Raw genomic sequence first — 16,845 nt, 5'->3', positions numbered from 1 at the left:
TGGCCTCTAAATCATGGTTAATATACAAAACCAAGTTAACTTTGTGGGGAAGGACACACTAAGATGCTGTATTTACCTCTTTAGAATAAAATATCAACTATCATGTCAGAAACTAAATAAACTGGGGAAAAATACAGAAAGTCCAGAGCACTTTGGGAAAGAAAAAGGATTTTGAACCACCAAATTTAGGGGAAGAAAAATGTTTAAAAACTCAAATAAAATAATACTTGTTTGTGAATAAACTTAACCACACCAAAACATGATGTGGCTGGATATCTGAATCTTTCACAAATGACATATTAGTTGCTAAACATCAGTAATCCCAACAGGTGAATTTCACACAGAACACAAGACATCTTAAAATTGATTTTACTCAACATACTGCTGTATATTGGAACATATAGTATATAATTTATGGGTCAATTATCATGAATACATACTGACAAATGATTATGCATTGTATACTATCTAGAATCTAATTTAGAAAAAGCATAGAGAACCTGACTTACCTCATTCCCATTAAGTTCTCCAAATTGACTACACTGGTTTAGTATATTCCTATACAGGGAATCCTCGAATTATGATGATAATGGAACTCATCACAGTCATAAGTCGAGCTGGTTGTAAATCAGGCCACCCACATTGCCAACCTATTTTTGCAACCTTTTTTGCAGTGTTGTTAAGCGACTACTACAGTCATTAAGTGACTGCTGCAGTCCTTAAGCAAACACTGAGGTCGTTAAGTGAACACTGTCATCATTAAGCAAACTAATGATTCACTATGGCCAGTTTTGCCGAAAACTGGAAATGCTGGTTTTCAGCACAACTGTTGTAAAATGCAGTTGTGAGACCTTAGGATGCTGCAAACAGCCATAAATGAGGGTCAGTTGCCAAACGCCCTAAATGGCATGGGTCCGGATTACTTACGGGAGCACCTGCTGCCAGCGTCAACTTCCCTTCGTCCAGTGCGCTCCCACAGAGAGGGCCTCCTCAGGGTGCCGTCGGTCAGAGAGTGTCGGCTGGCGGCCCCCAGGGGGAAGGCGTTCTCTGTGGGCGTGCCAGACCTTTGGAACCATTTACCAGTTGAGCTCCGGATGGCTCCTGACCTTCACTCCTTCCGCCGTGACCTGAAAACTCACCTATTTGAACAAGCCGGCCTGGTCTGATGGGCTTGGGGTATTTTAATTGTAATTTTAATTAACTTTTACTGCAATTGGGCTATTCTATTTAATTCTTATCTTAACTTTTGTATATTGTATTTTTATTGCATTTTATTGCCCTGTACACCGCCCTGAGTCCTTCAGGAGAAGGGCGGTATAGAAATTAAATAAATAAATAAATAAATAAACTGTAGTAACTTTGAACCTGGGTCGCAGGTACTCCTAATGTGGTCCATCGTAACTTCAAACAGTTGCTAAGTGACCTGTCATAAGTCAAGGACTACCTGTACTAAATATTGATAGGCAGAAATGCTGACACATAAGAGAATTCTTGCCTAGACAGCTAAAACACAATCATATGCTAGTGTTATCTAACAACACTGCAGTTGTTTAGTAAATCATATAGTTAGCAAATCTGGGTTCCTAGACTGACTTTGCTTCTTGGAAGCCAGCTGGGAAGGTTACAAATGGTGATCACGGGACTCCAAGACAATGCAATTTTCACAGATACATGTCAGTTGCTAAGTGCCTGAATTTTGACCAGGTGACCATGGAGATGCTGCAATGGTTGTTAAGTGTGAAAACTGATCATAAGTCACTTTTTTTTCCAGTGGCGTTGTAAACTTTGAATGGTCACTGAATGAATGGCTGTGAGGAAAACCTGTATCCAAAGGGTCTACCAATCCAGGAAAGAGCGCAACAGATGCACAACATGAATGTGTGTCAAGGCCCTCTTGGCTACAGCTGCCACCTACTCTTTGACCAAGAGCTGCAAATCTCCAGGTGAGAAGTGCAACCCCATGTAAGGCTAAAGATAGAACTGGGGGAAAGGCCACTGTTGCAAATATCCAGAATTCCTTGGTCTTGTCAAGATTTGTTCCATTCCTCCCCTTAACCGCCAACCTCTAGACATGCTGATGACAGCATCACATAGAAAGTTAGAAGCGCTGCTAAAAGCCTTCTCTCTAATGTCATACTTATATAGCAATATCTCTTCTTTTTAAAACAAACACAAATGCCAAATTATATTCATTCATGTATGCATTAAAAGAAAAAGAAAACAAACTAACCAAAGAATAATGTTCACAGCTTGCTATAGCCAATTCTTCTTGCTTTTCTTTTCCCTAGCATTCAGATTTAGGATCGACAGTCAATCTCAGACCTGAGCCTTTTAACAGCATGTAGCAAAACAAAAAACAAACATCGAGAAATGAGATATTTGTTTTCTTTCTGCTTCCTGAGCTCCCTTTGTCTTCTAAACTAATGCACTTTTTCCAGGGATTAGATTAGAAAATGAACTTTATTGTTCAGAATGATGATTCACTGCAGCATATATATTTTTTTAGAATCTACTTTGAACTATGATTTTTTCCAGTATTAATCTCTTCCCATATGAGATCAATTAATTTGAGCTTAGGAAAATAACTTTTATTTGACTGATTCACACTGGCAGTCAGAAACTATGGGTTAAACTTTTAGTCATTTATTTAAGCACATCAGTTTCTTAAAAAATAAAAAAAGGACTAAGAGACTTCAGGCAGACAATGTGGAAAATAAATGTGATGAAAAATATAATTTAAATCATAGCACCATTATCTAAAGCTTTTTTATGATGAGGTGGCATATGACAGCCAGCTTGGTGTAACAGTCCTGCTTTACGCATGAAAGCTAGCTGGGTGATTTCAGGCCAGTTACTCTTTCTCAGCCTAACCAACCTAACATGGTTATTGTTGTGGAGAAAATAGGAGGAGGAAGGTGTACTAGGTATTTATTATTTATTTATTTATTTATTTATTTGTTTTTATAAACCGCCCTTCTCCCGAGGGACTCGGGGCGGTGTACAGAATAGGGTAGGCATACAGAATGAACAATAGTGAAAAACAAACAATAGCAAAATACAAACTGGGACCCCAATTAGAGCTATCAGGCCAGGCCGGACTGCTGGAACAGGTAAGTTTTTAATTCGCGCCGGAAGGTGCGGAGGTCAGGGGCCATCCGGATTTCGGTTGGCAAGCTGTTCCAGAGGGCTGGCGCACCCACTGAGAATGCCCTCCCCCTGGGGGCCACCAGCCGACATTCCTTGAGCGGTGGCACCCTGAGGAGGCCCTCTCTGTGGGAGCGCACAGGACGGTGGGGTGCTGACATTGGCAGAAGGTGCTCCCGTAGGTAGTCCGGACCCATGCCATGTAGGGCTTTGTATGTCATTGTTAGCACCTTGAACTTCACACGGAAGGCAACTGGAAGCCAGTGCAGCGCACGGAGGAGAGGTGTGATATGGGAGTATCGGGAGGCTCCCAAGAGTGTCCGTGCCGCTGCACTTTGCACCAGTTGAAGCTTCCGAGTGGATCTCAAGGGCAGCCCCAAGTAGAGAGCGTTACAGTAGTCTAGGCGAGAGGTCACAAGAGCATGGGTGACTGTACGTAAGGCATCCAGGTCCAGATAAGGCCGTAATTGGCGAACTAGTCGAACCCGGGAGAAGGCCCCCTTGGTCACAGCTCCTATGTGATCTTCCAGGGAGAGCTGCGAGTCAAGGAGGACACCCAGGTTGCGGGCCCTATCAACAGGGGGTAGTAACCTGTCCCCGATGTTAAGGGATGGGATGTTCTGAGTATCCTGGCTTGCCGGTACGTACAGCCATTCAGTCTTGTCCGGGTTCAGTTGAAGCCTGTTCCTCCCCATCCATTCCCGGACCGCTTTCAGGCAGCGGGACATCACGTCGAGGGCATCACTGATGTTGTTTGGAGTTGAGATGAAAAGCTGGGTGTCATCAGCATACTGATGGTACCCTACTCCAAAGCTGCGAATGATCTCGCCCAGCGGTTTCATGTAGATGTTGAACAGGAGAGGCGAGAGGACCGACCCCTGAGGGACTCCGCAAGAGAGAGGCCTCGGGGTCGACCTCTGTCCCCCTGCCAACACCGACTGCGAGCGACCCTGGAGAAAGGAGGAGAACCAACGCAGAACCGTGCCTCCCACTCCCAGTCCCCTGAGGCGTCGCAGCAAGATACCATGGTCGATGGTATCGAAAGCCGCCGAGAGGTCTAATAAGACTAGGACAGAGGAATGGCCCCTGTCCCGGGCTCTCCAGAGATCATTTATCAGAGCGACCAATGCCGTCTCCGTGCTGTAGCCCGGCCTGAAGCCCGATTGGTACGGGTCTAGATAAACCGCTTCATCCAGGATCTGAGGGAGTTGGTGCGCCACCACGCTCTCAACAACCTTCGCAAGGAAGCGAAGATTGGAGACTGGACGAAAGTTATTCAATGAGGATGGGTCCAAGGTGGGCTTCTTGAGGAGAGGTCTCACCACCGCCTCCTTCAAGGCGGTGGGGAAGTGACCCTCACTCAGAGAAGCGGAGATGACCGCCAGGAACCAGCCTCGTGTCCCCTCTCGAGCTGCATATGCCAGCCAGGAAGGGCACGGGTCCAGTAAGCATGTGGAGGAGCTCAACTGCTCGCTGCTTTGAGTTACTTTTAAAGTAATAAAGGTGGGATAAAAATCCAATTAATAAATACATACATACTGTACATATGGTGCTTCTCATCTCAGAGGGAAGCTGTTCTATCAAAGGATACAGTTCCACGTCCATAAAAATATGAATGGTATGAGTGATCAATACTGCAATATTTAGCCATTTACATAATTTTAATTCTTTGTTGATGTAATGAATAGAAGGAATAACTATGAGGATAGAAGAAGAGATGCAACTAAGACAACGGTCAGATAAACGAAATTTTGAGTCCAGGGAAGAACTGTAACCTGAAGAAAGGTCTCAGACAAGGTGCTCATAAGATAAAAGGAGAGAGAGAGGGGAAGTGCATCCAGACTTGCAAGATTCTATTTCTATAATCTTATAATAAAAGGAATTCAAGTCCCGTCTTAGCCATGAAAGCCAGCTGAGTGGTTTTGGCCCAGTCACTTTCTCTCAGCCCAACCTACTTCACAGAGTTTTTGTTGTGGGGAAAATAGGAGGAGGAAGATATGCTGGATATGTTCGCCATCTTGAGCTATTTATAAAAATAATGAAGGCGGCATACAAATAAATAAATTAGTATGCATGGCTTTGGTTTCTTAGTCTGGTCTATTCTGAAGGGTTGACAAGTCTCCCACTGCTGCATTCATTAATGGGGGGAAGGCTAACAAGATCAGCATAAAATAAAAGGCAACTCCTTAAAAAATAAAACAATCTATAATATGGACAAAATTGCCCTCCAAATGATAAGCAGCAACTATTCAAAATGATGTGCCTGCAAAATTCCAACCCTCACTCACAGTGTATCTTTCTTCTGTGCTATATGGAGTAATCAGGTCCAAGGAACTCAGCACAAAAAGGAACTCCATAGGAAGGAATTCCAAAATAATGGGAGCAGTAATTAAAGATGCCCACTTCTGAAGTCCCATCAGATAAGTCTCATATTAGATGGGGCCTGGCAGGACTTAACTATTCAGTTCAATTATAACAGAAGGTGATTCCTTAAATAATTTGATCTGAAGTCTTCTAAGGTCCTAAAGGTGACAAACCCTTGTACTGCACCTGGAAACTAAATGGTAGCCCACACAGCTCCCAAAACAATGGAGTCTGCCAAATACATTAGGATGTCCATCCTTGTTTGGGCTGCTGAATTTTGTACCAGCTGTAGCTTTTCAAGGAGAGCCCCATATAGAACACATGATAGTAATCCTAGTAAGAGGTGACTATGGCATGTGACTGTTTATGAACTTATCAATTCTACTACTTTCCACTTCTCTGCTCCTATTTACTCACATTCAAAAAATTTTCCTGCAGAAAGTTCCAATTGTGTGTTGTAGAAATATGCATTTATAATCCTAAATGGAAAAGTGAAGGTGAAGGGAGGCAGTTTGGATTTTGTAAACTTCTACTTCCAAACTTTTCATCACTGTAAAGATATCAGTACTTTATTTTCTAAACTTCTCTCCAATATGGCTGTTCCAACAATAATGGCGTCAAACCACTTTGATTAAACATAAGTTCCTAAACACTTTCAACTAGATTAACCCCATGCAGGTTTCAAGTTTTCATTTCCTGATGATTTAGCACTGAAATTACAATGAAAAACAGTATAATCCTGCTTTCCTAGGACTGTACATATCAACAATGCATATTTCTTGTGTCCATGAAAACTAGATCAGCTAAAAATAAGCTCCGTGTGGCAGTTGCTCTCCACATATACAGAAAACTAACTATAGTTGTTATAACCGAATGGTTAATTTAGTCCTTACTAAAGCTAAAGCTAAATGGTGAACTACTTTCAGACATACATTCTTTTTCATTTTGCATATTTACACAAGCAAAATGCAGCAATAGACTCTGAAATATATTTAGTAGTTAGGGTAACAGTAATTTTATGGTGAGACCCAATTTGATATAGTGGTTAAGTCATCAGGCTAGTAACTGGGATCCTGTGAGTTCTAATTTTACCTTAGTTACAAAGTCAGTAGGGTAGTCTTAGTCCAATCACTTTTTCTCAGCCCTACAAGAAGGCAATGGCAGTTCTGGAAAATCCTTGCCAAGAAAACCTCTGGAACTTGTCCAGGCAGCCTCCGAAAATCAGACACAATTGAACAGACAAAAAAGTGACAGAAAATTTGAACATAAGGAAAATATGAATCATATAGACTACTGCATGGTTCATATTTTCCAAAATAATTGAAATATTTTTTGCTAGCATATTTGCTTATCTCAATTTTGCACTTCTTTTACAAAAATCTACAGAGATGAACTTCATATTTAACCTATAATCTAGATCAGGGGTCCCCAACCCCTGGTCCGTGGACCAGTACTGGTCTGCGGCATGCCAGCAACTGGTCCACTCAAACAAGCAAAGCCCCATCTGTGGGATACAGGCAGCACACAAAACCATGCACCCTCTGGTTCATGGAAAAACCTCTCTCCATGGAACTGGTCCCTGGTACCCAAAAGGTTGGGGACCTCTGGCCTGGATGAAGAAAAAACAGTATACAGTAGATAAAATAAATAAGAAAATTGCAGGGCTTTAAAAGGCTGGCTGATGAAAATGTTTTGGGGGAAAGTCTATGAAAGAGATAGGTCTTTCAACAAGTCAAAAGTAATATATGTAGACATTTACTTTAGTTATCTCATTTTTTAAACATTTAAATATTTTAACACTTTAACTACAAAATACAGTTTAAGACAAAAACAAAAAAACAGTTCTGCAATTCTTTCAGTGTGGTTCAGTGTAATTTTCAAAGAACATCCCAAGATGCTCCCTTTTCTTATACAAGATTATAAAGTTATAATTTCAGGTGGAAATGGTATTTTTTAATCCTTTCAAACCGTTATGCTACTGAAAACTGCTTATCTCTATTGCTTTTACTCTCAGTGGATAAAGAGTTATAAGTAGCTGCATTTTGCATGGAATTCATAGGCCTGGGAATAATTAATTCCTTTCACAATGAAAATAGCAGTAAAGGAAAGATATAGAGAAATTTTCCCTGCAACAGCGTTGTGCTAAAATTTACAAGTTCAGACTGAATTAGTTGTGAAAAATAGAGTCACAGAAAATTCTAAAAACATATGTGATGCACTACTCCTTTCTCTGCATACGGGGCTTCTAAATTATTTATTGCTATTTCAGTTACCGTAAAGCATTTTATTCAAAGAGTAAACACTAACATCCTAATTAAGGCTCCAAATAATAAACTGAATTGTAATTATGTCTACCTACTGCAAAAAACACCAACTTCCATTGATTTAATCTGTACATTTACCAAACAATATTTGTTACTCAAGAACATATTTTTTATGTACATTCGGAATGTAACTGAGAGGTAGCCTACTCTGAGGTTGCTTTTTTTTTACTTAGGTAAAATTCCTAAATATACCTATATAGACTGTAAATTAAACTTAAATCAGTTAATTTACTTCCAAATACATTGGTTTAAGGCTTAGGTATCAGAGCGTCGACATGTAATTAATTCCTGTAATTGATCTTCTATCGTGGGTAGGGAAATCAACAAATTAATGTGCCATGACTGAATGACACATTTATCATTGTGCAACAAAAGAGCGGCTTATTCATAAACAGAGAAAAAACTCAGTGATTCTACTGGATTTCTCTGGATGTCTTTTCAGAATTGTGGATTGTGCCTATTCAGTGAAAGTCTTTCTGGCCATAGATACACATCATTTTTGTTTGAAACTTATCCTGTCATTTCTCTTTATAATGTGAAAAAGTAGAATATAAAAACAGCCTGAGTTTAGTAGTGTCTTGATAAAAAGTTTAACTTAAAAAAATACAGTAATTCATCACTGAAGCTAGCGTTATTTGAAATATTTTTTTAAAAAAATACATGCTTTTTTAATTCTTACTTCAAGAATTCCTGAAACATATACACATTTGTCTATCTTAACAGAGATATGCTTATAATATTAACAAATAGCATATTGATCACTGCAAACAGAAAATTTCAATATAAAAAATTCAAGGCGTGAATTACAAAGAAATGCCAGACATACCCTGTCTAACCTTCTAGCTTCTATATGTCTAAGTAGCTGTTGTCTCCAATCAGCAGGCATTTTACCACAGCTCTCATTGCCCTTCCCAGGGGTAGGCCTTGTCTTTAAATCAGGGTTATCTGACGGCTTCTCACCATAGTTACTCAAGTTATAGTCAGAGGGTATTTTTTCCAACAGAGCTGCCATTGTCGGCCTAGCTGAAACTGGCCTGGTTTGGGAGGTACCATAACTCTCTGTACTGTAGCTCCTTGCAGACAAAGGCCTCCTTTGCGTTAAGTTTTTAACAGGGAAGCTTCCAGACTGGCTTTTCACTTCTTGATATGAAGGGTGTTCATCTTCATATCTGCCATTTCTTTTGAGAAACTGGGATTCAGACACTGAAATGCTGCTCTGGCGTTCCATAGCTCCTCTATACTGATGTCTGTTATACCTATCACCTTGAGGCATTTCATGAGGCTCACTGACTCTTCTATACATTGACATGTCAGTGGAGCTGGCCAATGAATCTGCTCTCCTTAAAAATCCAGCCCTTGATCCCTGACTTGACAACTGAGTATTGACAGTCTCTTCATTAACAGAAGGCTGTGAGAAGGAAAACATGTGTTCCATGGGTGCATATCCTCGGTAGGCTCTGGGACTAACCAAATCCTTAGAGACATTTTTTGTCTGCTGGGGAATGTATTCTGGAGTATGTTGGAAAGAGGGCGGTAGTCTCTTTTCAGCTTTCACTTCTACTGATCCTTGAGGATTAAAACTTTGGTCAAACTGGTATACTTTTTTAGTCACAGAGGGCTTTTGCTGTTGTTGGACCTTCACACTTCCATAAGTCAGCAGTTCATCATCAAGCATTGGCACAGACTGGCTACGGGACATACTAGACATTCCATGTTCTGGCCCCAACATTTTATCTTGTCTGTCGTGTATCCCTGCGTTATCAGTAGTAGCTGCATAGTTCTCTAGTGGTATGTTATAAACTTTATATGCACCAATATCTATCTCATCTATACTTTGTGATTTCTTAAACCGGCTTGTTTTCAAATCTCTCATCATTGGAGAAAGCCTCTCTGTACTTTTGCTGATGGAAATAATGTTTTTGGAAAGCTCTGGGCGACAGTGAATGTGTGAAAATACATTGCTGAGACTTCTGTTAGTACTGGAATCATGATATTCCCATGGTGTACCTGGAGAAAAAGTACTAGATATTTCAGGAGAGTCTTTAACAAGGTCTTTCCTTTCAGGTAAAGGGCTGGTAGTAGGGGTGCTCTCCAGCTTAGAAGGAAAAGCTGTCCTATCTTCAAAGGGGCTAGGTGTTCTTGTCCAGTTCTGCCAAGGGTTTGATGGAGGCACTTCTGATTCAGGGGTATTTCGGATAGTGGGTTGTTCAAGTTCTAGGGGAATACCAACTATCCTATCTTGCCTAATTAAAGGCCTGCGTCCATGAGCAGATGTGCTTCTTGATTTGGAGCTTAAGAGAGGATTAGTGCTAGGATTCTCCACTGTGTTCTCCTCTGCCACAAATCCTGTGTTATCATAGTGAGAGCTGTCATTCCAACTGTCAGCAAAGGCATCACTCATTGGATGCCTATCATTATGTTGCTGTAAATTTCCTGCTGGAGCAGATTCCCGCTGACTGAGTAATGGCTTGGTCTCAAGGGGTTGTGGGAAAGATTGGACAAGCCTGCAAGAAACAAATATTTAAAAAAGCTGTGTCAGAAAACAATTACAGCAGATTAAAATGTTAACAAATACCTGATCATTACTGCATACATAGTTTAACCAATCTATTACTGAATGGAATGTTAATCTAGGTTGGAGTGGAATACAAAAATTGGTTGGGGACTTTGGTGATCTGTTAATGCCAAACTTGATTTGTTTTAAATTCTGCAATAGACAAAATATTATACAAGCAGAAAAGACAAATTTTCTAAACAATGAGGTCAATGAAGCGCTTCTAAGCTATATCGATGTGCTTAGCTCTTTCTTTGTTATCAACTAAGTCCACCTTGGAATGAATTGTTTCCCATCCAAATAGAAGAACTGGAATGAAGGAGAAATGGGAGGGTGAGGGAGGGAGGAAGAGAGAAAAGCAATAGAACAGCAAAAACAACTTCCTCCCTTCTTTGTAATAAATTCAGGAATAGGTTTATATCACATAATGCATAGCACTGAGCTTACCATCAGTGTCAAAGCCTCTTTCAAAATGTAATTGGCTATATCCCTGAAGGAATAAAATTGCCCAGTAGTTAATTTAAACATGTGTATATTGATTGAGAAAAACTAGATGACACATAAATATTACATAACCTTCCATGACCTTTAATTAGTATTTTCAGTAGAAATAGACCCTTGGGAATTTGTGAAAGGTATAAGAAGCTTTTATTTTTGATTCATTCATGAAACATAAAAAATTCTGAATTCTTGATAGGAGATTCTCAGAAAAGTCAAGAATCAAAGACAAGAATCAGGTTTTGATCGCTATTCTCTGAACCTGACTGAAATTATAATGAAGTACACAAGCCCATGCTTCCAGAGAGTACTTTCAATTTTAAAAAATATGTAGGATTTTCTGAATTCTCTTTATTTCCGTTTATTTAAGCTTTTTGGTTAAATGAACTATATATTCCTATAGTCAACTTGACTTCTATCAAATAAACACACCTGTTACCCCACAATGAATTATTCACTGCATCTTTAGCTGTAGTCTGCAAAGATCCTATTTTAACATGAGCATTAGAAGACCCAGAAGAAGCTTGTGATGGGGAATAGTCTGAGTAAGTGCCTGAAGAAACACTGTTATTCATGCAGTGAACTTTATCAGCTTCAGACTCATCAGTTGATTCTGGAAAACACAAAGTAACTTGTTAATATGAAATTAAAAATTCAAGGGAGAATTTTTAGGAACATATATACAAAAGATATGCTATAATTAAACCCAGAAAAGTGATTTACAATACTTTTCTCTCTTGTTTAGCCACATATCTGCTTCGGCTCCACATGAAAGACAAATGCAGCTAATCAGCATTATTTTCTGTTTGGTTTTTCATCTTCAGTCACATGGGACACTTGGAGAGATGATGGCAATCATTAATGCAGATTGCCTTACACAGCTGCATTGCTTTATTATTATACTTTTGCACACGTATACCTATGTCTGTTAAAATAGCTATTTTTGTTTGATTAAAATATATTAATTATACTGATAGGAAGGAAGAGTTGAATTTTTTTGTTTTGCTATTGAAGGATGCCTTTGCAGCATTCCACACTATCCATGAGTTTAAGCAAACTGCAAAGGTTAATTTTGGTTGAAGATGGATCAATTGTCTTTCTTCAGTCAAAGAAAGTACTGTAGCTATTATCAAGATATATTAAAATATAATATATTCACAACTACAACTTCAATATGATCAAAAGCTCATAATTATCAATGACCTCTGTATTATAAAATTACTTACATATAGTTTGGTGAGTAAGCAACTATGATACTGTATTCAGGAGTCAGGGTCAGTCTGATGCTTTACAATCATATACTTAAAAGCATTTACCACAAAGCATTTCTGCATAAAGAACAATAACAGTTCTGCATCATTCTTCATCCATTATCTCCAGTTATGACACGGGAGTTCAGAAAAATCCAGTACCTTTTTTTTCCTTTCCTAAAAGAACAAGTTTTGGTTGATATAATGGTACATCAGCCATTGAGGGGCGAAGTTCTCCTATCCTCATGTCATTCACTGGGTGTACAAAAGAATCCTGTCAATTGAAATAATATTGGTGAATTGAATATCATAAAGGCACCAACAAAGAGGAAATTTTCAGTGGACTTTATACTTTTATGAGAGCTATGAACACTAAGTACATTCACTTGGAAGACAGAAGCAAATATTATCTGGCAGAATTCAGTGTTAAAATTATCCAAAACATTAACCTACATATTAAAAATCAAGAAGCATGACTAGCAAACTCATGATGGTGTGCCCCCGGCACATTATGTCTAATACACATAATTAGACAGCTTGGAATTACTGAGAGCCTGCTGCCTAGTCTCAGTAATTCCACACTGCAGAATAGACCTGAATAGCCTGTGGAACTCAATCCAGTTTGCCAGAGCCTTCCACCTCAGGGACAAGCCAAGACCAAGTGACCCAGGTCCTGATTTGAAAGATACTGAGTACATGTTCAGGAGACCACCCTGCACGGAAGTGCTAAACTGGCTTAGAAGGCTGTAAGTTTTGGCAGGAAAATAGATGAGCTGCTACAAGAAGATTGATGAGGCTCAGCTGTATGCTAAAAAAATGGGCGCAGGGTGAACTATTTTAACCTTCTCCTACATGAGGAAATGTTTTTTACACTGGGAGTATTGCTTGCTTTTACTGTAGTTATAATGTTCCTCTTAGACTTTAGTATGTTGTTTGACTATGCTTCTGGGCTTCCCAATTAGCTTGGCATTTTAGATTAGTTTTCTTCTGCTGCAGCATATGTTTGCCTAAGGTATTTAAAGTCAAACTTGATTACTTCCAATTTCTTGCTGTTGCTTTTCTCTCAATTTACTTCTGCTCTACTCGGTACATGACATTGAAGAATTTTATAACCTGTTTTGACTAAAGCATTTAGAACTGTGTAATTTGCTTTAATAGCCAGCTTGCAGGACAAGCAGGAAACATGGTAATTTTTACTATTCCTTTAATTTTCATCAATTGATTCCTCCGTGCAATTGATTGCCATTCTAGATGACGGTTAAGCTACACTGGTATTATTTTCATGTTATACTACCAAGATTCTTGTTTACTAACATTCTTTTTTTGTTATATGTAGTCATGGTTTAACAATGATTTTATTTAGTTAATATTAATAAAATGCTTTAAAAAAGACTTGTGTGCAGAAAGTTATCTACCTGTGCAATTGGTTTCTAATATATGTGCAAAATTGCTGACACAGCACTTCATCCTAAAATTAATGATTATACTTCTCTCATTCAGCAGTCAAGGAGTCTTGCATATTTCTTAAAACCCTTAGAAAGCACCCTACATTCTACATCTATCTTTCTCTTGAGAAACCCCGCTTTTCTGTTGATCATCTACTCTGGACCTAGAAATTCTCCAGATCTCTAAATCGGTATAATAATTACTAATAACTACTGAAGAGTCATAACAATAGAGATAGACAGACAGACAGATACTGCTTCAATCTTAAAATCATTACTTTAAAGAGCACTGGTATTTATTCTTTGTTACCTCCACTGACAGCTCTTTTGTTGCCATGGGCCACTTGTGCTCAAATTTGTCTTTCACAACTTGTTCTGCACTGGCAGATGGTGCTGAATTCTCAGGCCTCACTCCATGGGTAGACTTGCCCACTAAATTTTGAACAGATTTCACCATGTTCTTTAAATCTTCTGGATATGGAGTTGGATAACGTTTTAAATTTATTTCAACCTGAATATGTAGTTAACAAAATAAATTAAAAGTAGAAGCAGAAAAGAAGAATAATTGTTAAAATTTTCACTTTGATTATCAAGGTGATATATATTGCAAAACACAGACAGTGAATTTAGGAATTTGAGACAATGTTAACATACAACATCTGCTACGCTGCACTTTTGAAATGCAAAAGCCAGTATCACTTACAATAGGGTGGTGCAGAATTCCAATCCATTGTTGTCAGTGATAAAAATTTGATTAAAATTACCATGACACTTATGATGCAAAATATTCCTCCAATAGTTTAGGCAGATTCTAGAAAGTCACTAATATATGGAATGTCACTCTGGATCTATAATACAATATTATGACTGCTTATCTGAATATATGGTAGCAACTCAAAAGAAGCCTAATTGTTCTTAAGTCTATAAAAGCAATGAAACTTAAGTGAATTGTTCAATACTGAACAATTATTTCTCTTCTCTGATAAATGGGTATACTTGAACAAACTGTGACACTTTATTTACCACAAACATAAAAAATAGATACACAGCCAAGATTCCAAAGCATACACAGGTTAATAGGCATCCATTCAAAAAAGCTTGACTGATATGAAAAATACAGACTATGGTACAAACTTACACTCAGTGTTGAAGTATAATAAAATACGCATTACACACAAGCACATCCAAACATAGATCTCAATAGCAATTATAAAATATTACATAACGTCAATGTACAGGTCCAGCACAAGAACTACGTAACTGTAATGAGTGGATATAACATCACTACAGATCTCATTGATAGTCTAAAGACTGCAAATGCTGATAGGCTCCTCTAAGCACTACATGAACTGGGCAATGGCTTAAATAATGCCCAATACAATCTAAAAAACAGGAGGGACATAAGCAAATTGTGCATGCATTGGAAAGGCTACTAAAAAAATACAAAGTAGCTAAACTAAAACACACAAAAGATATCTGAGTAAAGCAATTTATCTTAGATCAATATTATTTTTCAGTGGTAAATTATTCTCATTTGTGCTAGATAGAAGTAGGGTGAAGATATTCCTATATTAATATTAAAAAGGATAATTACCAATGCAGTCTAGACTCCCTTTCTATTCATGGTCTTTTATGTTTCACATTTAAAGTTACCTCAGAAGTAGCATGCCGCTGGGGATAAAAACCTTCCAAAGTGCAATATTCCTGGATAGAAGAATTTCTTTTTTAATTTCTACTGTCAAATTCAATTCAGCAAACAATGATATACTTGACCAAAAGCAAATGTTATAAGATTCATCAATGCAAATTTGTTATAAAAAAAGTGTTATAAGAGTTGTCTCAATTAAATGTAAAAAACAACTTATAAGTACATAGTAGGCTGCTTTAGGACAAGCATTTTCTTGAAAATCAGTCTTTTGATGTTGATGGTTCTTTTGCCCCTTAAAATAATGCCTTCATATTTACCTAAGAGAAAAATATCTGCAGTGCATAAGACAGAGGCAAGATATAAAATATTTTGAACAGTTCTAAGAACCTATAAGATGAAATTTTTACCCTATGTTACATTATCTGGATGTAACCATTTTAAAATACTCAAATATTTGCCAGTCAGTAAATATCTGAGTAGATATCGAGAAAGATAATTGCAATGTGCATTTCTTCAAACGTATTTATAATTGTAAGCATTCTAGAGATAAATAACACATTAACTTTTACTTAAGTGTTTTAAATTCACACCACTGCCATATTTTCAAGTTGCTTAAATCTTAATTTTGAAAAACTTCCAATTTAATTAGACTTGCAACCATTTTAGGAAAAATGCTGATCTTTTTCTGTATTTACATCTACCTTATAATGAGAAATGAACAGGCATAAATAAACTGTCTCTTTAATATGAGGATTTAAAAAGAAGTCATTTTCAATTGTTCCCAGATTTTGAGTTCTTGCAAAGATATCAGTATATTAGCAAATTTTCTCACAATAAATTATTATTATATTAACAATAATATAATAACAAGGCTAACAAGGATTTTTCTTAATCAAAAATCTGAAATCAAATTACAGTTTCAGAGTCTGATTTCAGATAAATTCTGGATGAATGAATTCATATTAAGTGTGAATAAATTCAATTTACTTTCAGAATCTGGTCTCTGATTTGTATTGTTCATAGTGTTGTGTCATACTATATATTATGGTTAATTAAAGCTTTCCAGTTAATCCTGTCTACTGTTAAGGTTAGATTAATTTTTGTTTAACCAAATGAAAATCACGATGGATTTGCTAAAAATAAAAATGCACTTTGCAGTTTGGAAAAAATTGTAATGTATTGAGAAAATAGATGTAGTCTGTTATTGCTCAATATGAATCCATCAAGTATAATAGAAATCTTATTGGCATTGGCTCTTGTGCAATTTTGTAACTATCAGAAGTACCAAGGATTTTCACCTGAAACATAACTTATAATGTAAACATTTCTAAAAATCTATTTATCACATATATATATATATGAATATATATATATATATGCTACCTGCCTGAATATCGAAAATGTAAATTTTAGAACCTCATAAGTAGCCAATAGAGAGATGGGAGGAATACAGTTGAAAGTTATTATTATTTTATTTAAATATTTCAGTCAATTTCTATTTACTAATAAACTATGCATTTCTTTGAATTTTTTGTGAAGAAATTTTTTATAAAGAAAATGTAAATTAGTTCTAGTATTATTTTTTCTTGAAATGTAAATTAATTTTTACTTGAAGATT

General features: G+C 37.5%; 1 protein-coding gene across 4 annotated transcripts in view; it reads right to left on the bottom strand.

Moving 5' to 3' along the window:
* The window catches only part of LRRC7 (leucine rich repeat containing 7), a gene marked incomplete at both ends in the record, with an annotated part of 146,970 nt that overhangs the window by 32,829 nt on the left and 97,296 nt on the right, over positions 1–16,845 (bottom strand). For 2 of the 4 annotated variants that reach the window (XM_081324651.1, XM_081324650.1), the window contains 4 exons: positions 8,659–10,336; positions 11,317–11,497; positions 12,297–12,408; positions 13,890–14,090. In XM_081324651.1, coding sequence (XP_081180777.1) covers positions 8,659–10,336; positions 11,317–11,497; positions 12,297–12,408; positions 13,890–14,090 — 2,172 coding nt within the window. Of the gene's footprint in view, positions 1–8,658; positions 10,337–11,316; positions 11,498–12,296; positions 12,409–13,889; positions 14,091–15,232; positions 15,284–16,845 lie in introns of all 4 variants that reach the window. The other 2 variants (XM_081324649.1, XM_081324652.1) reach the window with 2 other exon arrangements.

The sequence above is a fragment of the Vipera berus genome (genome assembly GCF_964194415.1).
Source record: "Vipera berus genome assembly, chromosome: 3".
Classification (NCBI taxonomy): domain Eukaryota; kingdom Metazoa; phylum Chordata; class Lepidosauria; order Squamata; family Viperidae; genus Vipera; species Vipera berus.
The sequence above is the reverse complement of the archived record's forward strand: the minus strand, read 5'-3'. Positions and strand labels throughout refer to the sequence as shown.